This window comes from Schistosoma haematobium, chromosome 4 (genome assembly GCF_000699445.3).
Source record: "Schistosoma haematobium chromosome 4, whole genome shotgun sequence".
Lineage (NCBI taxonomy): Eukaryota > Metazoa > Platyhelminthes > Trematoda > Strigeidida > Schistosomatidae > Schistosoma > Schistosoma haematobium.
Window position 1 is genome coordinate 37,456,941 of NC_067199.1, and position 26,937 is coordinate 37,483,877.

Consider the following 26,937-nt stretch of genomic DNA (forward strand, 5'->3'; position numbering starts at 1 on the left):
CTTCATGATTTTAAATCTATGGCAGAACTGAATTTGTCGATCAAAATGATCTGATTTCAATTAAATGGTCATTCTAATCAAGGTTTGTGATAGAAATACTTCTACATTGAAAATATAAGTTTGGAATTTGTACAGAGAATTAATATTATCATTAACATTAATGAACTATTGTATGTGATGATAATTTGAGTTGAAAAATAAATAAGAATTTACAAAATGGTTGATAAGATAACAGATGGGAATATATATATATAGTAGAAGGGTAGATGTATATCAGAAGCACTATGCATGTTAGCATGGTGGAGATTTGTTATTCTCACGGGAGCTTTCAGTGTTGTTGATTTCTCTGATCTAGATGATTTTATTGGAAAGCTTTCATTGTCGTTCTAGATAATATTATCAGAATTTACTTATTAATCATTAAATTGTTTGAGATCCTAATATTTGTTTTAGTTCTTGTTTGAAGAAAATTGAATGTCTAAGTGAGTTAGTGTTATTTAAATACTGTAGACTAGTTGACAAAAAATAGGTGTGTTTGAACTAAGCAGGCAGGGGAATAAGAGGTGTAGTTTAAATTTGTCGAAAGATATTATTAGCTATTGACAAGACCAAAACATTGAGGTGATTATGTCCTAAGCTCGGAAATAAACTGGTGGATTACATGTATGGTTTAATTAAGAACGAGGTAATCACGTGTGGTTTTAGAAGTAAGAAGGTAGTTTTCACTTTTCGGTTACACACGCCGTGAAACGATGTTTATTCTTGGCGGATCTGATAAATAAATTGGATTAATGATATTTTAGAGTCGAAGGACAACTGTCTTAGACCGATCAAAAACGGTCTTACTGTGCGAAGTTTTCGATGTAGTAGCTATGTACTTAAAAATGCTCTTGAACTAGCGACCGAATCCAATGGAATAAGATAAGGTGTGACATTTTTATGGTAGACCGTTTTAAACTCCATCCTTTCGTTATGAGAACGGAGAACTGTTGTAGATGATGGTTGTCTGACGGATACGCTAATGTCTCTCCACTGTAAAGACAACAGTGCAACTTTGTTATCTTACATTAAGTTGCTGCTTTTGGTGATATCGTTCTCTGACTGACCTCCCTGGTGTCGTATCACTGAAACGAACAAGTGTTCAGGACAAAAAATATTAATTGGGTCATTCTAATATGCAAGCTCGAACCACCATATCAAACCAACAGGTATGGTCCTGTGAGCATATCGTTGATTTTATGACTAATCATAAACCAGAATGTGATTAGACACATGGTGAGGTTTCGGAAAAAAAATAACAGTATTTTATTCAGCAATATATACCAGGAAATTGCATATTGAGAAAACAAAACCATGAGTGCTATTTATGCATTGAATAAAAGAAATATCCTAATTCACTAACGAAATAATCAGATTGAAGATAAAGCCTACTGGAATTTCGCTCGAAATTCAAAATGTGATGATAGATAACTTGGATCTTATTAAAACCTTAGTAAGATATAAGCAAAACCCACCATTATTGTTAATTATTAAGATGTTTAAAATTGATAAACATGGAAAGATTTAAGAATAAGGGATAAACCTAATCGGTTCTTACAATGATGACAAAGTGATTAACTTTCCATTTGTAACATAACCTGATATACCGATTTTTGAAGGTAACTTGAAGGTTTTTGATATTTAAAGTTAAGAATCTAACTAATAATTTCTTCGTATGCACAGTCAGTCAGCTACAACGTAAGACCAAGTGCTTATATGCATCAATCCATGTTGTCACACCACATTAGCACAATAAGATGAACAACGTTTACATAAAAGTGGTTAATTCAAAAGTGGTAATATATAAAAAAAAGATTGTGTATAAGGATATGGTACAGGAAGAAAGAATTAGTTCACAGAAAGAAAGATATAAAGCAATTTAATCTAACGGTTTAAGTTAAGACAAAGATTGTATACACCGACGCCATTGTGATCGCATCTGAGCAATGCCACACACAGTCTCCAACCATTGGTTACGATAATCACGTGGACTCCAACCAAGTAGTCTGCATCTACCAACATGGCTCAGATTAGGAGCTAGTGACTACAAGCACTGATGCCACGTTTTGGTTTGACCGCCCCTAACTTTCTTCCAATCATCTCCAACACCAGTCAGCATTGCTCGTCGTGGTAATCGGTTTTCAGGCATAGGCAACATGTAGTCCAACCATCTCAGTCGATGAAGATTCACAACCTCATCAACTGATTTACCATCATTCCCTAATACCCTGTGTCTAACCTCACTATTACTTACCCGATGATCTCAGCAGATGCGAGCAATATTTCTAAGACATCTGTGATCAAACATTAGTAACTAACGAGTATCTTCTACTCTTAATGGCCACGTTTCGCAGCCATAAATTAAAACAGAATACTCGTCTCTTAGTTGATAGACGGATATCTCGCCTTCGCCATAGGTGACGTAATTTGGCAAAAGCCAAACGAGCTTTCTGAATCCATGTTGAGATTTCATCAGACACCAACCCATTACGGCTGATCAGACTTCCAAGATAAGTGAAGTTGTCAACGCGTTCGACTACTTCACTCCCTACCCTTAGTTCAGGTGTTGATGCAGGCCAGTTCTGAGGCATATGGTTGCAAGATATTTCTCTAATCTGATTCGTAATCGTTACAACTAACTCGTAACTCAAACTTCTAAGCCTAAATCTTAATCCTCAATTTTAAATCTTAACCATAAACTCTTCTCAAGGTTTTACGTAATATATTCTAATTGGTTAAAAAGTGGCTTCACCTATTCAAGGTCATTTTAGGTGGCATTGAAGGTCACCTGTAAAGTATACTTTGCATTGTATGCTTAAATGTTATACAGAAAGTTGCTATCCATTGATTAGTGCAAAAATCTGTACATCGTTAATACGTACAAAAAAACCACACTTACAAAGAGGGCACCAGCTATGTGATTTAATGCCCCAAGTAATATTAATGACTCGGAAGATGGTTGATCTGAAGCAATCAATGAATTCGATACATCAGTTAAACTGTCAGGATTGAGTGATAATTGACTGGTTGGCGAAAGTTGTTCATTAACACCTACTCCTGCTCCGCTTCCCCCAGTGAGATTTAAATTAGCTAAAACTGTAGGTGGTGGACGTGGAGGTAGAGGAGGACCTGATAATTGTTGTTGAGTACGTGAGGAAGAAGATAAAGGTTGACGTTGTTTAATGGATTTATATGTTCCAGTTGTATTGATACCACAGCCATTTGTACCATGATCTGTAGATGATTGATTGTTTAAAGTAAAATGTTTATCCCGACTAGGTGTACGGAATATACTAGCCATAGTAGCACTAAGTCGATGAACATCTCTCTAGAACAGAGAAATCATAGAATAAAAAGTTAGGAACAAATAAGAATCAAAAGGACATCAAGGTCACAGAGTAAATATCAAGTCACGATGTTGTCTATCGAATGTGTTACAATTAGTTTTAATGAGGGAAATTTCATTAGGTACTTAAAAGACTTTAGATTACTGTACGAAAAACGGCCAATCAAAATTAAATAATTGTGAATGAGCTTTTATTAAAAAATAAGAGAATTAAGTTTAGGGTTATGAGTATGGTTTATGGCCTATATACAAATAAACTGACTTAAAACTCTGAGTTTATATTCAATTTTGAAAATTACATTAATTATGTAAAAACAGTGAACTTTACATGTATTACAGTAGGTTTGTTGCTGAGTTGGTCATTATCCCCAGTGAACCAATATCATGTTATGTTCTTATTAAAAAAAAGCTGTCATGTTTACGATGAAGTGTAAATGGACTACATGAGATCAAATTATCTTGAATAAAATAAGAACAAAGAATTGAACAAAATAACGGATTCATTTTATTCATAAGGTACTTATAAGCAACTTAGTTGAAGTTAGACATTAACACCGTTGGATGCCGACTAAGTGGTCTAGTGGTTAAGCGCTCGCGCATGAAACTGATAGGTTCTGGGTTAGAAACTCGCGAGGTGGGATGAAGGATGCGCACTGCTGAGGAGTCCCATAATAGGACGAAACGGCCTCCCAGTGCTTCCAGGTTTTCTATGGTGGTCTTGCTTTAACTGACTCATGATCTCAACCATTAAAATTACAACAAGTTTACATAAGTATTATAGTGAAAATGTATATGTATCATCATGATGGAGTAGTGAGAGTGAAGACATGTAAATTATTATGTAAAAAAAGATTCTAGATCACCAGATCAAAGAAATGAATCGGTTGATTATGTAATAGAATTAGATGAACATAAATTAATAACCATTAAGAATAACATGAGTTGAGATCAGTCAGTTAAAAAAGCAAACAATAAGCTTATGAGTTTGGAAGAAATGATACTATTCATCAAAATTGCAAGACTGATGTAACAAACTCATAATAACTAGTTACAATTGTTTTCTTTGGGATAAATAAGTCCAGTTTAAGTTGTTTGATAGATTCATCGAATTTGACTGTCGATTGACAATGCTGAAAAATTTGTCTGTCAATTTGATGCTTGATGTGTCGCATAGATGTTTTACAGTAGCACTGTTAAAACCTTTATCCCGATCGATCACAAACGTTTTGGGATATGTTCTTAGAATTGAAAGTAAGTCTTTCTTATTGTTCTACCAATACAACTGTCTTGGCAGGTACACGTCAATTTCTATACGCAATTAGTGGTATCATGAAAGGGGTACTAACCTATCTTTGATTGGAGTAAAGAACATATTGTTTTATACTGGATAAGTTCTGATAAGTGTGGTTTTTAATCTTCTATTGATTGTCACTGCAACATCGTCTCTTTTGAATTCAATTTGGATGAAAATATGTTTTTTGTCTGTTGTGGTTTCTTTAGGTATTTTGTCTTAACTTTCCTTGTATTTTCAACAAATTTCTTTGGATACCTATCGTTCTTCAGTCACTCTTTTACGTTTATTAATTTTGTTTCTGGTGTATCAGTAAAATGTATCTTTTCCGCTCTGTAGAACAGTGTTTTGATAAGTGCTTTTCGTAACTCATCAGACAAAAGCTATTAAACTTCAGAAAAACACCATTCAAGGCATCCTTTCGGTAAAAAGGACGTTCAATTGTACTATTCTCTCCGTGTCGTACGGTAATGTTGAAGAAGTGGAATTTTCCATTCATGAGTAAGGACTGGATTGTAAAAAAAACTATCTTGTCAATGATCAATTCAAAACACGCTTGGCAATCTACGCAATAAAAGACTTTCCAATTTGCTGACAGTTTCAACCACATAAACACATTATAATATAGCTATGGAGTATTCAATAAATTCATAGAGCGACACAATAGAGTCATCATGTAATAAATAAATTCTATTAGGCTGCTTACACAATAAACTAATATGACTGAATGAATATTGATTATGACAGCAAAATTGGTGATTAATTTTACAATTAAGGGGTCACAGTCATAAAACCACGACATGACAACAGTTGAGACCCAACTAGTTCAATGGCAATGTTTCAAATTGAGAAGTTAGACAGTCTAGGTTCAATCCACAAATCCCCTCAGAATTATAGGAAATACCATGGTGATATGTGTTAATTAATACGACAACTGAGTCGAGCAGCGTTTCGAGTTCACTACCACCACCAACCCATTTCTGACGGAACAGATAAATGTTATACTATGAAAACAGTAAAACAAGTGTAGCAGAGATATCACAAAACGTCCGATTATTACAACTTAAATAACAACATACCTTCTTTGATTTCATACGACCAACATCAATTGACGATCGTAATTCATTAGCCACTAAAATGTAAAAGGATTACGATGATTGTAAAGAGATGAATGGATCGGTAGTTTGAACATCATACGAAAAATAAGTCGAAGCTAAATTCAAAACTCTACGATCATCGAGGCATATTCAACTTATTATCACCTCATAAGGAAAAGAGATCAATCAATCAATCACAGGTCGACCAAAACTGACAATCAACATGGAAACAACCAACAGCAAACAGTACTAAAAGAAAAATGATTAATACGTGTATGGAGAAACTAATAGACTCAATTTTACATGAAGTCCTGATAATGTTCAGCATGACAAAAAAAGCTTAGTAATTAAACTGTCTAGTTCAGAGCAAGGAATCTAATGAAAACAATAACTGTAAATTCAACTAAGGAAGTTTGGGATTGAGGTACACACATTCCGTATATATCTGTATATATATATAACCCCTCTGGAGTTATCGCCGGCCCCCCACGCGGATAAGGGAGGAGGGTCGGGTATGGAATTAGCGACCCCATCACGTAGAAAACTAACTCGCTAGAAAACGCCAACCACAAAAAAGTAATTCAAACCAATATATATATATATATATATATATATATATATATCTTTTACATAAAGTGTAAAAAGAGGGTTAACGACTAATCACTCTGAACATCAAGTGAACCTCAGTGAAAAATTTAGACGAAACATTTCATAGACACATATTTTTTCGTAGAAGTACGATAAACTTTAATTACTATGAATGCTTTAAGTCCTGTAAATTAGATAATGTTGAGATCTAAGGTTGTCTAGATTTTATCCATATACATTAGCTCATTTCGGTAAGGATAATCGTGATAACATTTTCAAAATTTAGATCTACATACTGACATCGGCTTTTAAATGACTTTATGTTGTCACTTCTACTTTGTAATTTTAGTGAATTAAGGTTGTGTTTCTATATGATATAATAAAAAGTTGTTGTAAATCAAATTAATTTTCGTGAACATTATACTTTTCCTGAATTCTAGACTTTATTATTACTGTTGAAATGTAGTGTGTCAGTTATTTGGTCTATCGACTTTGCATGAGATCCCGTTCGTAATTTAAATTTATCGTAGGCCCGATCAACTTCAAAACAGATACTTTATTTGAGAAAATCACATTGCCGTCATTGATAGCATAATGAGCGAACAGATAGAAAACTTCATGAGAAATGGCTACCGAATCACACTGTCATTTTGTTGAAGAAGATTTATGTAGTAATTAGTTTTGGAAGAAACACTCTTTAGAAAAATGGGTAAAAGTTTATAGTAGGGTCACTCTTAAGCGATTCTTAGTTGACAATGTGATGCTGCAGCCACTTCTCATTTCATGATCAAACTGTCTGTATTAATCAAAAGTATTTTGCAGATAGGAGTAATGAAGCGTTTTAGACTTCAGTGTTTTTTCATCCTCTTAGTATCAGTTTTCTGATCTCAATTTCTTAGAAACACAAACGCATAACGATATTGATTATTCATGTAAAAAGTTTCTTTTCTTGAATCTTTCGTACAATGACAAACATTTCAATGGTAACCTCATCATCAACTGCAAGATCTTCATCAATAAATAATTCATTGAAGAGTTACCGAGATGAAATTATGTGAAGAACAGTTGTTGTCACCGTGTCGATATGAACAGGTCATATGTAAAACTCGTTGTCGAGTTTTGCATTCTTACTTCATTAGTTCATGCCTTTTATTCAATGTACCATTAATAAAATAGTTTATCTTCACATGTTTATCAAGAACGAAGTATGCTACAATAAAAACTGATTAATTTATGTTACACAAAATGTGTATATAGGAGAGTGAGTATTTGATACATCTAACATTATCCGTTTTACTGTGTGATGACAAAGGGAATTCTTTCGAACAATTTTAAACCTTTTTAACATGACACATAGTGTGTTTCTGTGGCTTATTGTAATGATGAAGATAAAAATGATTCACTTTTGGATTGCTCCACAAACACTCAAAAAGTAGTTTATTCAATTCTGTAGGTCTCATTCCCAACTTTCAACTTCATTGACGGAATCGTGTGTGTGTGTGTGTTGTCAACGCAAAAAATCCATTTATATTATCACATTAATTCGCTTGATCATATTATCATATAAAATTAACTAGATGCATAACAACAATTTGATAAAAGCAAAAGGTAGCTGCAACAACAATGTTTAAATTATTGTTATCTACAAACATAGCTATTAAAATGTGAATCAATTAAATGATTAGTGTGTAATCCAGAGCAACAAAAACACAAAGAATAATTGTCTTTTGCAGAAAAAATAATTTAATCTAAGGTTAAATTGAAACCAATAGGGATTAAGGATGTGAACTGAAATAAGCTATGTATATATATATATATAGATGATGCGAAGAATATTCTCCAAACGTGTTAATTAATTTACAGTTAATGTTTGACGATACAACAACATCTTTCGAACAAGTTAGAAAAGTCTTTGTAAACATTCTCCCATACACATGTACATCAAATACTTTGCTTAGAATAATGAATAGTCGGATGAAAATCTATAGGCTAACATCGATGTTTTGTGAAAACCAAAGTGCATCAATCTCTTTTAACATCAACATTTGTAATTAATTAAATAGTTAACCATTTGTTTATGTAATAGTATGTTTAAGATAAAGGCCCCTAAATGCCCTGGTACGGCCGGGAGTGAGGAGAGTCCGCTCTCCCTCTAGAAATGCTTTCACATGGTGACGCGTATATTGCCTCTGCCAGGGGAGTCCGACTCACTGAATTCTCCTGGCGGGGGTGTTGTTTACGAAAATGAGAGGAAGAAAAGCGAATGTTCGGCGCTTTAACCGGATACCAAACCAATGGTGTACATGGACTCCAGTATCTTGCGGGAATAAATGGCGTGTGAACCGATTGTTGGTCACCGGCTTCCATGGGACTGCATCTCCTTACGATGCTCCACTGCCTTGTGGATCAGACCTACAGGTCGGAGGCTCGGGGTGTGGCCCCCTAAGAAAACCACCTGTTTCGGTTAGGGCACCCGGGCAGTATCACAGCCCTCATACATATCCAGTGAGATTTGTGTGGCGCGTATGTATTTGGTGTCTCCTTTTACCAATGCCTATGTGTTAAAATAAATAAATAAATTAAGATAAAAAAACATTCTGATACTTTCTATTTTCCTTCTATTTTATCTTTTCTTTCTCCTATACACTTTAATATAATCTGTCAGATTACTGTGAAGCATTAAAATTAAACTAGATGAAAAACAGGCTTAAGTGATTCCTTCATTTATATAAGGTAGTGTTGCTACGGTAATCTTTTTCTTTGTTATATAATGGTTAATAATAGAAGAAAAAAATCGAAGAACAATTTTACATAAAAACCATCATAAGAAATACAAATTTCTTGATAACGATGATGATGATAATAATAATTGTTAAGCACATCCCTTTGTTAAAGTTCTATTGCATATTTGACCCCTTAATTTTATATTACTCAATTATGATTAGTACATTCAATAAAGTTTTCTTCCAATTATCAGTGTGGAAAAAGTGTCAAAGGGTGACTTTATGTTTAAAAAAAAAACACCGTGTGAGAATAAAAGATGATATATTTTGTTTAGAATTTGGAAATCTACAGAAATCCACAAGGAGTAATGAACTAGCTCATATTGTAAAAACTTGTATTTAAAGATATATATAAAAGTAATATTAACTACTGAATTTATACAAAATATACGACAAAACATATTCGATATTAAAAGACACAATAGATGAGACTATAATTTATGAACGATCTTTGAATGACGCTAAAAAAAACCTTGAAAATGTCCACGGACATATGACGACCAAATCAAGGTTATACACTAATGTGAGGAATTAAAATTAATATTTACAGTTGATAATTAGGGTTAGGAATTAGATTTAAGGGTTTTCATTAAGAACTGACATCAGCTATACTGCTAAAACTCTATTTAACTAAATGGATGAATTAATTTTGCGCCAAAACTGAAGACCTGTTATCGTAAATGTGATCGGTTCGTCGAAAAATCATAGTCTCGCCGACGCAGTGTTAGGGGATGAACATAGGCCAAGAAGAATGAATGTAAAACCGAAGAGAATTCGAACATCTTCTCCAGTCACAAGTAGAATATTTATGATAGAATCTATTAAGTTATTGATTGAGATCTTGAACCGAATGATGTTAGACCACCATTGAAAACCTGGAAGCACTGGAATCTATTAAATCATTTATTTTAACGCTAAAATAATATAACCACTCAATACTTTCGACACCTATAAATGTTCAATTTTTTGGGGGCATAAAATCAGCAAAGGTGATAATGACAGAATAGAAAACAAGGAGAATAAGTGCTAGAAGTTATTTATTTCAATGGAGTTCACTTGTTTATTTTATATCTGCTATTAGAAATGTATCTCTGATTACATTTTTTTGTATCTATGATTACTCCAGTATTTACAGAACACCTCAAAAAAACATAAGGTATTTGACTTTCGGCTGAAAGGTCTCAGTTCCGGTCCACCCACTTCAATATGAGTAGCGTCCCTAGACCTGACACAGTGTCTTCAAGTCAAGTAGACAAACCTGTACTTGGTAAACAAGTTACGCCAAGGAATATATATATATATATATATATATATATACATGCAGTGACTTGGATAGGTATTTACAGGTAAATTGTCTGAAGAAAGAAAATTCTCCATTAGTCTATTCTGTAATAAGAATATCAGGTATTTGATAACATAAAGAGATTACCAATATACTTACTTATTTTTGTATTAATTACTAATTTAACATCTTGCCTTTTAATCTATTAGATCATATTTCCCATAGCTTGTCTTTTATAGGACAAAAACCTAGCCCGTATGAGATTATGGAAGATACCGATAATCACCAGATCTTTTTACTAATAAACTTGATATTATATCAGGAATATTTTTTTATAAAACTAAATTGGCAAAGTATCCTATTTCTAAATTTATTCCACATTTGGATAATTAGGTGAATTGTACCTTCTTCATTCAAATTTGTTATAAAAGAGAGTTTTCTCTCGAATGAATTAATTCTATAATGAAAGATTTGAATTTATTTTAGGATCATATAAATAGAAGATTAGAGAGGTTGGACTATTTCTCTATTTTCAGAATGGGTTTGTGGAGATTTTAGAAATTTCACAGATTGAAACCATGAGTCAATTGAAGCTAGACCACCATGGCAAACCTGGAAGCACTGGAGGGAAGTTTCGTCCTAGTATGGAACTCCTCAGCATTGGTCCAGTTTCAGTTGACTCATGATTTCAATCTGTGAAATTTCTAAAATCTCCACAAACCCTTCCGATAATAATCATCTGCTCACTAGTGACTGAATTCAAGAGATACTCCTGGAGTTCTAGCGAGAAGCCGTTACCAGTGGAGTTCAACCAGGTCTGTTGTGAGATATCAGCTCACTGAAGACAATGATGTGTGGTGGCGTAACTCCGTGGATTGGTTGAAGTGAAACATTAACACCATTGGATTCCGGCCGGCTCAGTGGTCTAGTGGTTAAACGGTCGCGCGCGAGACTGATAGGTCCTGGGTTCGAATGTCGCAGGGGGCGGGATCGTGGATGCGCATTACTGACGAGTCCCATACTAAGACGAAACTTCCCTCCAGTGCTTCCAGGTTTTCCATGATGGTCTAGCTTCAATTGACTCATGATTTCAATCTGTGGTATTTCTCTATTTGTTAGAAAAAAACTTGACCTAACAATACAGATTCATGCAACACCTAACTTATTCCTTTTAGGATAGTTTACTATTCCTAAGTCATTTAGTGTCTCCATTTACATGGCATATCTATTACGTTAAAATTGAAAAAAACTGTTTATGAATGGTGGAAGAACCAAGTGCATAATGCTTAGGTTAAGCAGTGAATATTAAGTAAAGGCGGAAAATTAGTTGATAAGATTGTGAATTTTAATTGAATGAAACAGCTAGGACATGTGTCACATATATCCAATCATCGTATACTTAGGGACACAATGCCGGCTGGTGTAGGAGTAGGTTAGAAAAAAGGTAAGCGCCGTAAAATCAAAACGCGGAATCAGTTCATGAAGTCATTGACTAGAAGTCTGAGAAGTGTTGATAGATTTTGAATGTATGATTAGGACCCTTACAATAGTGTTAGGAAGTCTTTGGTGAGAAAAACTAGGAATCAGTGTGAAATCATTGATTCTTTATAATACCACAGATATAGAAATTAAATACTGTTTGATACACTTCACTCTTTTACTTCATTTCTTCTATTGTAACCATATTTTATCCATTTTTTTCCACAATTATTAATACTACTATTACTTCGTACTCTTTGCCTTTAAGGATTCTCGCTGATTTTCTCCATCGTTATGTTTACATGATGTTACAATTATGTGTGGTAGAGTTAATGATACATTTATTATTTATGGCAAACTTTACCCGTAACATAGAGCTACTTCACTGGATAGGAGTTTATTGATTAGATTCATTACTTATAAGTGTTATCTATTTAAAAGTGCAGATATATTAAATTGTAATGTTGATTACAGATAGTTAGTCTAAACAATTGAATGTTAAGTATAAACTTTAGCATTGTATAGCAACATAACAAACAAAACGGTTAGATTTAGTGATAAATAAATCTATATATTGTGTACAATAATTCGCTTACTTTCTTCAACAAGTTTATCTAATTCATCTAAAATAATCATTATCACAGGGAAAACGTACATCAGAAAAAGAGTCAGTAAACAGTATGATATATATATATATATATATATATATATCAGTATGGGAATTTGCGGAGATCATAGCATTTTCACAGTTGAATCCACGAGCAGATGTAAAGTACACCACTATACTAGGACGAAACGGCCGTCTAGTACTTGCAAGTTCTCAATGGTGGTCTAGGTCAAATCGACTAGTGAATATATATAATATTTGCAGAATCTGAATAAATTGAGTTTTTAGTGCTTTATGACTTGGGGTAAGTCACTTCTACACAGAATAAATTAAATGTTCTTTAAAGAATTAACTTAACCTGACAGTCACGAAGTCAAAAATTCAATTTTCTGATATTTAACATTCTACAAATGGATCATCATCATCAATCATCTATTAAATCCTTAGTGAATTCGAAATAAGAAAGTAAAAACCTTAGTAAAGAATATATAGTTGAATAATATATACATTAATTGTTATAGCATTCATTTGTAAAAATGCAAGCAAAACTGGTCAACCACCAGAAGAGCGATCATCAAAAGGTGTATATTAACAAAGACGAACATTGAATGGAAGAATAAAATGTTCAAAGTCTTGAAATTTATTCAGTTTATTGTCTGTATATTTACCTCTACGATAAACGTTCTACAATAAACGTTCATTGAAGAGAGTCTTACTTCAGGGTTGTTCAGTTTTTCCACTTTTTAGAAAAAAGAATTTTAATAATAATGTTTTTATCCTCTGATTATTATGGAATCGATCTCACTCTACTAGATTCACGTAGATAACATAGCTCTATTTGTTGAAGACATAGTGAACAGAGTTATGTTGGTAAACGAGTAAAAGTCAACATGATTGTCGTAACCAGTGGTCGGAAAAATTGTGCGAAATGATTCAGAATCTATGAGAAGAAAATACTTTGATTTTTAAACATTCATTCTTTACAAATTACATTGACTATATTTAAGATTTGCCATTACTACTGATATTGTTACTACCTCTACTATCAAATTTCTCTTGAAAATTCCGTCTTGTTGTGTTTATATGGCACTGCAATGTGATGATATGTACGTATGTGTAAGGTCCTATGTTGCTTATAATTGATTCACCTATTATAATTACTTAAATCAAGAACTATGTTAAACGATAGTTACCAACAATGCCAAAAATATTGGTAAATATAATAGGAAAACGTTAGCAGTGAAACAACACCGTGGAGGAACTTTATGACAATAAACCAACCAATCACAGGCACGTTGAATATAAGTAAACTAGATAAACGAAGATGATAGTCTTAATAAATAGAACAAATTTTATTGATACAATGAAATTGGTAATGAATGATCCACTGGTGAAATTCTAAAAACACAGCTACGACAACAAAGATAAACAAAATAGAGAGGCAAAGAAAACAACAAACTGAGGGAGAGATGAAATGAAAAAGGAATAATTCATTGCGAATAATATTATTCAAACACAGCCCATAGTCAGCTAATCCCTTCTCAGTTCATATAAAATCTATAAAAATTTATTTGATCCAAATTCTATCAGTAATGACCATGTGACAGATCAAAGGTATTTTATAGGGATTCCACAGATTCCATCACATCTTTCCGACTGAATTCAAACTTATCACTGAGGGATTAACGGTAACAACCACCATACTCTATAAGAGAGGATTTGATAACTTTTTTCAATGCCTAGTTTTACTACTAATATATTATGTGATTAGGAAAATTTGAAAAACTTTGGTCTTTGCATTTCATTAACTTTATTTAATCTTTCCTTCATCATTTTGGTTTCTTTAGACAAAAGTGAGTTATCTTAAGAATGAATAAATGTAACAACATGTGTTACATGAATTAAATCAATTAAGGAATAAATAAAACAAAATAAACGAGAGCATAAACCTACCAGGTACACTATCATGTACACTAAATGTTTCGTGTTTTTTAACTAAATTTGCTTGAGGCCGTTTGCTACCATCTACATCTGAGGCACTTCTGGATAGATTGGAAGACGGTCCACTGAGGAGAGCGAAAGATAAACGATAAACTGAAAGATTTAAAAAAAACGATAATAAACAAGTAGCAGCAAAAAGTATATAAACTTCAACAAAACGGACGCTTAGAACAAATTCCATGGTGAAGTTACAAAAAACCATTTACATAGACAGACAATATAAGTAACGCTATGCTTTAATTTTACAGACCGAAGAGAATCCATAAAATTTTCAATGTTCAATAAGTGAGTACTTTAGGTCATTTAAGTGTATGAGTGGTAGTTATTAGAGAGTTCATACGTTTCACTGCTTTTTTTGTCCTTTCTATCCAACTTACTGGGCTTAGCTGAACTGATATAGTCATATTAAATAGTTTGAGATAACTCCAGACGCTTGAAATAGATTCCTTAGCGAAAATTACGATCTGATATACAGGACGCAGCTATTAAATAAACGTAGAAATGGCTGAAACTGCTATGTTTGAACCGATTACGAGTTAACGATTATCGACTCTTACGGACAATGAGTGGACGTGGTAAAGGTGTGAAGTCTCGTGCTAAGGCCAAAACGCGATCAGTCCGTGCTGGTCTGCAGTTCCCAGTTGGTCGTGTCGATCACCTCCTTCGCAAGAGTAACTACACAGAATGTGTCGGAGCTGGTGCCCCTGTTTATTTGGCAACTGTCCTCGAGTACCTGGTGGTTGAATTTCTTCAGTTGGCTGGCAATGCCGCTCGTGACAACAAGAAGACCTCGTATTTTCTGGGTGCTTATAGAATAAATTCTCTACACCTCATCAAGACTTCGTGATCTAGTTAGCAGGGCCATAGACAACGGATTAGAATAGCCTATCGTATCACTATATCTTTGACCTTCGTTCCGTTTACCAAGTAAGATGAACTCGTAATAGCATTCAAGCATATCAGAAACTACTAGATGTAATACAATTCACCTACATGCTATGTTTTCAACCCTAAAAAAACTAAATGAAAGATTATAACTACATTATGGTTAATTAAATCAAAACAAATTTTTCTGAAGAAAGTTTCAAAATATGATTTAAGTGGAATAAATTAAGTAAACACAGTTAGTTTAAACTTTGTATAAAAGGTATTCAAAAATATTGTTTGTGAAAATGGTCAATTTTTAGGTTATAAACTAGCATCAACTAGACAACTGGTGAAAACTATGAAACATACAGAATAGTTAATTTTTATTCCAGTGTGAGAAACTTGTCAATAGTATGCATTCACTACCTTACTCTAATGATGAACAAACTCAGAATTTTATAAGTGTATATAAGAAGTTTATTTGTTGAACTCTTACAACAAAGCAGACTAGGAATTAAATAGCATAGGGATCATGAACTGATCAGTGTTAGATCACTATTGAAAACCTGGAAGTACTGAATAACCGTGTTGTTTTTGTATAGGACTCCTGTGTAGTGGTTATCCACGAGCTCGTACGCGAATTTTGAACCTAATACCTACGGTTTCACGTGTAAACCCTTAACATCTAGATCATTGAGCCGGTATCCAACGGCGTTAATGTCTAACTTCAATCAGTCCATGATATTGAGCAGCCATCCCAAATTGTCTTTGGTGCGTAACTGCCGCACAAACAACACAATTGAACTTCAATGGTCCCTGCTGCTTACTAGAAATCCAGGAATTTCCTATTGAAGATTGTCACTAGTGAACAAATGATATTTGCCAGTATAGGGTTGTAGAGATTGTTGAGTTTCATTGGATATATGATAGTAAAATATTGATCGATTCATGATTTCAATGAAACCTAAAGAATTCCGAACTGTCATAAACAGTAACTTAGTTTTTCTTGATCATTCGTGTTTTTATTTGGTAAATGTTCATTTAAGGAAGAATATTTTCATACCCTTGTACGAAACATGAATCAAAATAAACAACACTTAATGAAAATTAACTTACAATATTCATGAAATAAATCAAAAAGTTGATCTAAATCATTATATGTATCAAGATTTAAAATAAACGTATGTAACTTGAGCGTATCCATGGTAGTAATTTGTTGAGCATTATTATTATTATTATTAATATTTGGTGTAATCGGAGGTGATGTTATGTCTACTTTAATACTTGAACGATTTGCATTATTTTGTGTTGATGTAGACAATGATTCTGTTTTAGACGTTAGCATTTCCATTTCAGCTAGACGTTCATCAATTAATACAGATGAAATGAATTCCCAAATTTTCCAGAATGTAAGACGTTTATCATTTAATTGGTATAGTAATTCAAGAATACCTTCTGTTCGTTTTTGTTTTTCAGCAATTTCATCACGAGCTTTAGAGAACTCTTCAGCTATAGGTAAATAAGACAAACATGATATTCTCAAAAACTTGATATGTACACGGTCGTTTACTATCTTAAAGGTAAGGGAACCGTTTCCCAACCAAAATACAAATATACTGCTCAGCGTTTCACTCCATTCTACTTCAGGGATGTTACAGATGACCTTTGAAAATAAACGATTTTCGTAGATTGATATTATGTGATCAAATATGCCTTCAAAGCATTATTCGTGTATATTAGGACCACAGACTGAGTAATCATGCGTTTGAACGCAAAGTACTCGATAAAGATGGATAATCGATTGATGAAGTACTCAATCTAAATTGACTGAAGTGGTTGGGATAAGTGTTCAGCCACTGAATTGGTGCTGGTTAGTGCAGGTATAGGTTGTGAGAAATATGGAGGAAGCGAAACGTAACGTTATATCATTCCATGAAGTATAGACTCCTGGATTGTAATATGTACGTGGGTACAAATTACCTGGCTGATGCAGACGATAAAACTGCGATCAACGGTTAGAGACGATGAGTCAAATAATTAAGAATTAGTTGAAATGCTACAGATGCATTTTCTTTGTCTTATACTTATTATCAAGAGAAATCCTATTGTAGTGATAGTAAAGGTATCAGAGATTTTGTTACAGCTTGATGAATAACTTTTTTTCTTGCAATGAACAAACAAAAAAGTAAATCCAACAACAATCTGATTAGATTTCTTGTATACACAAAAGGAATTGTAGGATAAAGAAATCACTGAACAGTTTCAAAACAGATAAAACTAACCTTGTCTAATCCAACGTCTAAACATTAAAAGAGCTTTAGAAATAAATAGTACAAAAGGATTGTAGTATTTAGCCAAAGACATGAGTTATGACTTCAATAAATTTTGTTATGATGCCGTTTCAAGAAATCTTCACCAACAATACTTACACAAACGAAACAGTAAGGCAAAAGGAACTAGTTATATTATACTTACATAAACTTTCAAAAGTATCCATGTGCTCTCGCCATTGAGCAAAACCATCATTGAAAATAGTTTCCCATCTTGCTAACTCATCTACAGTTGCACAACGGAATAACGTAAGGGCGGTAGCGGAATGTAAAAGAATGTAAAATCCGAAACTGGCTTTCTCCCCTGATTTTCTAAAATATCCATAATGTTTGCCCCACCAAAGAATAGGAGGCTTGAGAAGTAAACAAGAAAAAAAGGCTAATGAGATGCGAAAATCTTGAGATGAGTACAGAAAGATCGAACGATATTTAATGCCGAATGATAAATTGGAAAATATTTGCCATATATTGGATTATTCATATAAACACCAACTGTACATGTCGTTATCTGGATCAATCAAGTCACCTATATAACAGTTATAAGCTTACTTATTTGACCAGCTAGTAAATCAAGTACCGATTTAGACTTATATTCTTCCTCAATACGATAGAATTATACAAGTGTTAGTAGAGTGGATGGTAGGTGCATTGACCTGTAAGACCACAATAGATTCTGGTAACAGGGTGTGGTAAGTGAAATAGAGAAAAAAACCAACTAACGTCAATATGTTCAGAATATTCTTATTTTGCATCAGTAGTAACAGAGGTTCGGGGAAACACCTGGAAATAACCGAGAATGTTAAGGTTTCACTAACTTTTCGATGTATAATCTACAATCTCCCATATGGCTCCGATATTCGTACAGGCATCGTAAGTCGCATACCACAGAATTCTACGATAACACTGAGAAAAATCACTAGTGATTGTCACCATCTTACTAACTTGAAGTTCAATACAAAAGTAATCGAATGTTTAAGCTCTGGATACAGAGCTTACCTTTTTGTTTTATAGAATATGTAGGAAGTTTTCGATAGTTCAGTGCAGTTATAATCGTAAAGCTCCTATGAGTCATCGATAGCGTATGTGGCGCCGAACAGTTCTTACCAAAAATGAATGTATCTACAACTTGTAAAGTAATCGGGTATAAAGCAAGGCTTTGAAGACTTTTCTAATCTTAATATTGAAAAATGACTCCGAACTGTATGGTCAATAAGTAACTAGGATTCATTTGAACACTGAATCTAATATCAATATGATTTCCTAACTAAAGCTTGGCACAAAAAACCTAGTCAGTACCATATTTGTACTAAAAATGGTTGTATACAAAGTGTATCTGGTAATCAACTTAAAGATAATGAATTAATTGTCTGTAACTCGGTTTGATGGTTTATTTATTCAATCTAAGGCATACGCAAGTAAAAAAAACAGAAATGAAAAATAGTTGTCTAATACAACTTGTTACTGTATTCCTTTTTAGTAAATAATAATAGTAAATGAATGATGGGTAAGAAAGCAGTTCGGAAATCTGACATTAGACAGTTTTGAATCTAGAATCACTTAGATCTTGAAGAAGCCAGACCTAACCTTATATACACGAAATTGAGTGACGTGAATCATCAGTTTTGAACAAGTGATCGTTAATGCTGTTATATTGTTCAGTGTTCAATTCTGATGCTGATATACAAGCTTCCTCTTTACAAAAATGCAGCTAGTTACTTGAGCGAGAAGACAGACAGCGAGAGAGAGAGAAGAAAGCTTTATCGACTAAAACCGGACCGCGAAATATATGTGCATTCATTCATCTATAAAAAACCACACCTTTTGATGGATGGCGTATGCCTTATTCTTTAAAAAAGGAAGCTAAATTAAAGCCAACCTCTTGTGCTGATATCGTAATGACCTTCAGTATAAAAAATCCTTATTGCTTTGGTCCTACATATGTTTGATCACGTATACTGTTTCGTGACATATTTTACATAGATGATTCAAAAATTATTAAGATCGCTGTCGCTTTGTAAACTAGATCATTGTACGAAAAATCGATATCGTAAAACATCTTATCCTTTCAAAGAAACCACAAGACTTCTGTTTGATGAAATCACTAAAACTCTTTTGAGCAATAGTCATTCTTGTTTGATATACGTTATTATTGATTGAAGATAATCAAAGAACCAGTTGATAACTGAGTGAATGAAGAATGCGAACGGCTTAGACAGTCATTTATGATGGGAGATTAATCCAAATATCTTGTATTTATTTGATATCGACGTTCACTCAAAGATACGTGACATACGAACAAGAATCATTAATAAGTTATAATATTATCTCAATATAACTGTACAAGAAGCTACGAGTAGATGCCAAAGTTGATTAATCTAAAATATGATACTTCAATGTTTGAAAACAACAGCTGATTTTCAGTTATAACAGTAAGCTTTGCGGTTGATACGAAATTTATGTTGAGAACTATTTCCACATTAATAATGTATAAATCGACTACGCTCTTAAGTAAATCGTAGTAAATGTATAATAAACGATTAGTGTCTCGAAAAGAAAAAAAATAAACAAATTAACTAACCATTTCTGTTCCACGGAATAATTGGTATCGATTTGAATCCGGTATTTTTTGTAGCATAAAGAAGCAACTTTTTAACGCTACACCTTCTACTTCATATGATGTACTCGCTATTACATGGAAAGACAGAAAATAGATTGTAGATGATATTGTATCACATAATAATGGATGAGAAAAGTAAGTAGTAGTAAACGACAAAACGTAAAGATAAATGAAGAAGCCAAAACAAGAACAGATAGAGAATAAAAAAATAGTTAAAAAAAAAACGATTCAGATTTGATTGATCACTAAATAGTAGCGAGTGATGTCATAATAGTTACTTAATTTTCTTTAGTAAATTATGTTTAGGCGTTAAATGATTGGAGGTAGCCGGAGTTAAACCCTGGATCTAGGTTGTTCGCTAGTTAATAATCATCAGTAAGGGTATAACCGCAATGTTAGAGGAACTGACACTATCTGTAGGAATCGAACTGGGACTGTTCAAAGAATAACACAGTGGTAATGTTTCAAACTGTAAGGTGAATGACAATGACTGAACTCCCATAGGTAAGATTAGTTCTTTTTGAGATTGCAGAAATGCCTTGCAGACGAGTGGAGACCTGGATCTAAGGTTTTCCGGTGACTGCATCCAGTCATCTGACATCCGGAAAAGTGTTGAAATAAAAAAAAGTACGACCAATAAAGAAATACAACAGAACACATTTGTAATACTCCATTTCGCAAATAAACAGATCACTATATTTAAATAGTAAGGATTGATGTCTTAACTTATACCATAATTCTGAAATATCTTAATGAATGTTTCACAAGCAACACCTTTTTTGTATAGAAGATAACTGTCTTTGGTATTTAACCAACTGATTAAATATCGTTATTTATTGACAAGGTTTATCGAATAGAAGGTAATATATAACGCGCTTTAGGATCCATTACACATATACTTATTCAATGTACACAATAAGAATTTGCGATATTGTAATCTGTCACATGTCACTACTGTTCGTACATGGCCAATTGTTGAGAGAGATGAAATAAGTTAACATGTATATGTAATTGGAAGGAGTTCACCACGAAAAATTTTAAAAGGAAACATTCAAACTTGTTTAGTCCTAGTTTTTTTGACATTTTGATAAGTTTATTAAAACATTGAACAAATGTAGATTGCAAGATTTTTGGAATGCATCGTTGTGACAAGAACTAGACTTTAGGACAATTAGGAACAAATCAGATAGATGTAACTGTCACAACCCAATGTTGATGTTTATTTTGGCATTGAGGCTAAGCGGCAACGTGTTAACAACTGAGATACTGAGTTCACATAATCATTAAAGTCCCGACCGTTGCTGCAACCTTGCTTATCTTGATGAACCAATCGAGCTGCACTGGCTAGAACAATCGTTCCTCAACGTCCTACCATGCCAGACAGTTCGTTTGAAGAGCGGTGAGCCTAAAATCAGCAAACCCGAGGTCCGAGGGTGAAGTAGTACTGCTGAATGTACAGAAGTGAGACGATAGGAAGGGGTTTCCCTCAAACAACCAGCATAACAGTGGTGCTGCCTTCCACAAGAAGGGGTGTGTTTAGAAAAGGTTGACCCAAAAATATACACACCTAATCCCATGGATATACATTCCCTGCGGTAAGGTCCCAAAACGTGCGGAGCTGACATGAAAATTACTCACAAACAGGTCGTGTATGACCGGTTTCAAGCCGTTGAGCACTGCGGTCACCCTCTCAGGTCACTAAGACTACCTCCAACCCAATTTTCTTTTCAGGTACTTCTAGAAGAACCCTTTCATAGTGTGGGTGACCGGGAAGTGAAAACCGCTCTTATACCTCTAACAACACTCAAAACTGACTGAACTATGAAAGTTAATATTCAAGAACTAACTTATTAAAGCATATTCGGCTAACACAACTGTATACACTGTATGTATGAGACTTAATGTTAAAATAATACACTAATATGAATGTGAGTTGTTCGAACTGTGATTAAAAAGAGAACGAAAGACTTTAAATATGTTTCACAAAAGGAAAGTCATTAAACGGTTGAAAGAAAATAAACAGTTTTCTTTTTTTTTTGTTCTTTCACAAAATAAAACCTACTTGGTTATATAAATATAATTTGATGATTTTGTAAAGCCTTACACTATCCATTGTTTTATCTAAGAATCAAAACAAATGGACATTCCGAAATAGAAAATGCAAAAGAGTTGAATAAAGAAATAGAATGATGCGATCATAAATATAGATAAAAACTAGTTCAATGATAACAAAATTGTTACTGAATGGTTAAAAGTGTATCATCTAATAAGCAATTATTATTGGGTGGTAATAACAGAGAAAACAACAATCTTATGAAGAGCAATAATTGGGAAGATACTACATCACATATTCATTCTCTCCCTCAATAAAATTTTCGTGTAAAAGAAATGATTGTGTCTGTTTCGGTTTGGTTACAAACGAATATATATATAGTGCACATCTTTACAGAGAAAGCAGACTACCTTATAAATAGCATGAAACAACTCACTTATTTATTACATATACGGTAATTAAATGAAACATTCTTTACTAGCTACAATCTTTATGAAATGAAGTAGACCTTACTGATAAATATCAACTGGCACCATCAAACCTAGGTGGTACAGATTTTTTAGGCGACAACCTCCAGCCACCTTACATCGTAATAATTTTCTTTTAAAAAAATTTGGGAATTGGGTAAATGATATTGGTTGTTATTTTAAGAAATTTCATTTTTCCAATGAGTGAAAAAAGGAAAATTAGCTATTACTGACATGTCTAAGAATTCTATTTTGTCAAAATAGTTTTAATGATGAAGTATGTAAGCATGATAATGTCCAACTAAGTGAAAGGTATAACTGAAGAATGATAGATATCTAGTATTTGAGAAAAAGATTCTGTGAAGTTCGATTTCGTTTATTTCTAATATCTATTTAAATGCCCTGGTACGGTAGAGGGTGGGGAGAATCAGTTCTTCCTATCCAAATATTCTCAATTGGCCACGAGTATATAGCCAATGTCAGGGAAATCTTACACTCATTGCCTTCTCGCGACGAGGTCGTTGTTTACAAGATTGAGAGGACGAAAAGCAAATGTAAGGTGCTTTAAGCGGGTTGATGCGTATGGAGGATCCATCTAGGGGAGTTGAAAACGCTGATTCCGAACAAACGGTGCATATGGGCTACAGGATCCTGAGGGAACAAATGGCTACCATGGCACTTCATCTCCTTACGTTGCTCCACTTCCTTGTGGATCATACCTTTAAATCGAAGTCTTTGGGATTGGCTACGTAGGAAAACCACCTGCTTCGGTTTAGGCACCTGGGAAGTATTCCAGCCCTCACACAAATCGAATCATGTAAAGCAATTGTATTTGGTGCCTCCTTCAACCAATGTATATGTGTTTAAATAGATAAATAAGTAAAAACCTATGAAAAATGCTGTATCATGTCAAGTTCCCATTTTAGTTATCGTAAATTTATGAATATTCCGATTCGAGTGTCAATAATCATTGTAGATATTCATTTATTTATTCCACTCATTTACCAGGTATAGATTAGTGTATAAGGCTTAGAATTATACTCTAATTGTGATGATGGATAATAGTGTTATTAGGTTGGTTAAACCAACGAAGTAGATAGAAATGGGTTTGAGACCTGAGGCTTAGTGTTTAACTAATGAATCCTTTCTGGATTCACTTTTAACAATAGTGATAGTAATCAATTCTAAATAGTACAAAAAATATGTAATTGTTTTCCTTATTACCAAGAAATATAACGTACTTAGTGAATGAAGTAACACTTCACGTGGCTAAACATTACATAACATTTATTAGCCTTATATTTGATTTGAAATGATCTAAGAAAAAAGTTGATCGTAATCAAATTCAACTTGGTAGTTATCCATCTATTATCTCAGAAAGTCAAAAAAGCGGAGGATTTTTACAAACATACAGGATTTTAGTTGATTAGTGATTTTAAAAAGTTATAAAAACAAAAAAGAACAGCATTTTGGATAAGTATCAAGACCATATTTACGGCTCAAGATTATGCTGTATTGGTAACAATGGATGATCACGCTGAACTATTATTTAAATGATCAGTATTTGCATTCAGTGTTAAACTACTTACAAGTAGTACGATGAATGACGTGTTTTTCGGGTGCAACATACATACGATTACTAAGAAAATATACAAAACGGTCAAAAGTGCATGCGTAGAAGTTAGAGAAAAGCATTCATTGAATATATGGTAAAATTACATACAATAAACTTAACATTATTTTATGGGCTGTCATTTAATGTCCTACGATTTTACACAAAGCATCTTTGAATGCAATTCGTTGGAATGAAAGCCAATTTATAACTCCAGTAATATGAAATATATTAGTTAGATAATAACTCTAATTGATTGATGTCTGATGAACTTTCTGGATGGCTTCGGAAAACCCGATTAGCTGCTGTCAACTTCTATCACTTTTGTCGTAGGTGAGAAACCCGTCTTCCAACTAAAAGCTAAGTTCACGGCGTAGCAATTCTGAGGTTAGACTCGGAGTACTACATAAAGATAGTGGATCAATTCATGAGGTAGTGAATCTTTATCGACTGAGATGGTTAGGACATGTATTATGTATGCCCCACCACCGAATACCTTGACGCACTATGATGGCCAGTGTGGGAATAGATTGCAACAAAGCAAAGGTGGTAAACCAAAACATGTCACCAGTCCCCATGATGTCAATGACAACTAGATTGAGTCATATTAACATGTGTAGACTACCTGGTCGAGATCCACATGATCATTGTAACCAATGGTTAGAGATTTATGGTGAAATGGCTGAAAATCATTTGCAATGGTGAATTCGTCCTTTTTCTTCTTTTTAAATACCTTATAGATGACTTTAGTCTTATATCACCAATTTAATTCTCCTCCCGAAATTTATGTTCAATGCTTAAACTATTACATTACCATTAATACAGTTACCAGCTCTACTACTTTAGGATGTGCCAAGTTCTACTTTGAGTATGACTGCTTTACTGACCAGTGGGCGGGGAACAGAGTTACATAGACTGGTTTCTGTAAAATTGCAAATCATTTTTAAGACTCGATTAAGATTAGGACGAGCAAAGTATACATGACGAGTCAACATTCAGTGGTCAATTAATACAAATAAAAATATTGATAGTGCCCGATCGAAAATAAGGATACAGTTGTACTTTGCCAAGGTATTTCAATATAGATAGAACATTACCTAAAAGGGATTGATGATCATCAAATGGAAATCATCTAGAAAACATTTAGTGGAAAGTTACTATATTTTAATTACTTAAATTTACATAGCTACTTAACATTAGATAACTTTTAGAGAGTCAACTACACAGAATATATACTCAAATTACCTATGACGACTTAAGTACCTTTTATTGTAATTATAGTCACACCTTGGTAATAAGCTTAGCCTATGTGCATAGGAACTTTCAGACTATAAAAGAAGTAGTCCAGGTATTTGAAGTGCAGTGGTATCCTGGCTAACTGAAGTATGATAATAGTAGATGCTTGAGTGTTGAATTCTCTTCTGAACTGAAGATTGAAAATATGGAAAAACCTGAGGGTAGAAGAAACAATAAATCCGTAGATCAAGCTAACTTAAGGTCAATTGTGCAGGCCATAACGCCATAATGTTAAAGGCTGAAATACTAGTTTATGATCGATATAACCGACGCGGAATAGAGAAATTGTAAACGGATTTAACACGTGATATCGAGTAGTATCTAAATACACAATAAATACCACTACGATTAACACTTAAGAATGTAATATACGAGCTATTTCACTTGTACTGAATCAGTTATGACCAGAAAATCAAGTCACAAAAGTATAATATTGAATCATGTACAAATAAATTAGCTAAACGATAATAACAATAATAATGATAATAATAATGAATAATGAATAATACAGAACTAGCTATCAAACACTCACACTGTAGTCCACAACCAGAAACCATTGGATTAGCATATAATCGTCCATGATTAATTAACTTTGCATTAGGTGAGTTCAATTCATTAAGTAATTGCATTTCATCCGATGAAGTATTATTTGATAATGACATCATTGTTGTACCAGTCGTCATATCAGATACATTTAAGCGCATGGCAAATTCTCTCAATTTTCCAGTGTATTCAAATTCTGTCAATATAGTTTCTGAAGATTTTATTAGTGATTTGACTGCTTTACGAGAAATTTCTAAATTCGCAACTTCATTATCATCATCTTGACGTTGTTAAAAAGTGAATTATGGTTTTAAAGAAGAAATAGAAAATAAACATGAAATGGAACCATAAGTACTAAGAATAAAAACTACATATTATGTACTTTGTTATTTATAATTTGAAAGAGGATATCCGTAGGTTACTAGTACTTGGTCATAGGTGTCTTCGAAATATTGCTCGTATATCCTGGGACCATCGAGTAAGTAATGCAGTTGTTAGGAAACGGGTACTACGTAAGGATGGCAAATCGATTGATGAAGTAGTGAAACTTCATCAGTTGAGATGGCTGGGACACGTGTTACGCATGCCCAACTATCAACTGCCCCGACGTGCAGGAGTAGGTTGGAAGAAAGCTAGGGG

At 33.5% G+C, this 26,937-nt stretch overlaps 1 protein-coding gene across 2 annotated transcripts in view; it reads right to left on the minus strand.

The window, feature by feature from the left end:
* The window catches only part of ARHGEF28 (Rho guanine nucleotide exchange factor 28), a gene marked incomplete at both ends in the record, with an annotated part of 78,376 nt that overhangs the window by 9,830 nt on the left and 41,609 nt on the right, over positions 1-26,937 (minus strand). Inside the window, 7 exons of one of the 2 annotated variants that reach the window (XM_012938154.3) lie at positions 2,939-3,367; positions 5,756-5,808; positions 14,466-14,606; positions 16,497-16,889; positions 17,856-18,063; positions 20,289-20,395; positions 26,288-26,578. In XM_012938154.3, the coding sequence (XP_012793608.3) occupies positions 2,939-3,367; positions 5,756-5,808; positions 14,466-14,606; positions 16,497-16,889; positions 17,856-18,063; positions 20,289-20,395; positions 26,288-26,578 (1,622 nt within the window). Of the gene's footprint in view, positions 1-2,938; positions 14,607-16,496; positions 18,064-20,288; positions 20,396-26,287; positions 26,579-26,937 lie in introns of both variants that reach the window. The other variant, XM_051216334.1, reaches the window with a different exon arrangement.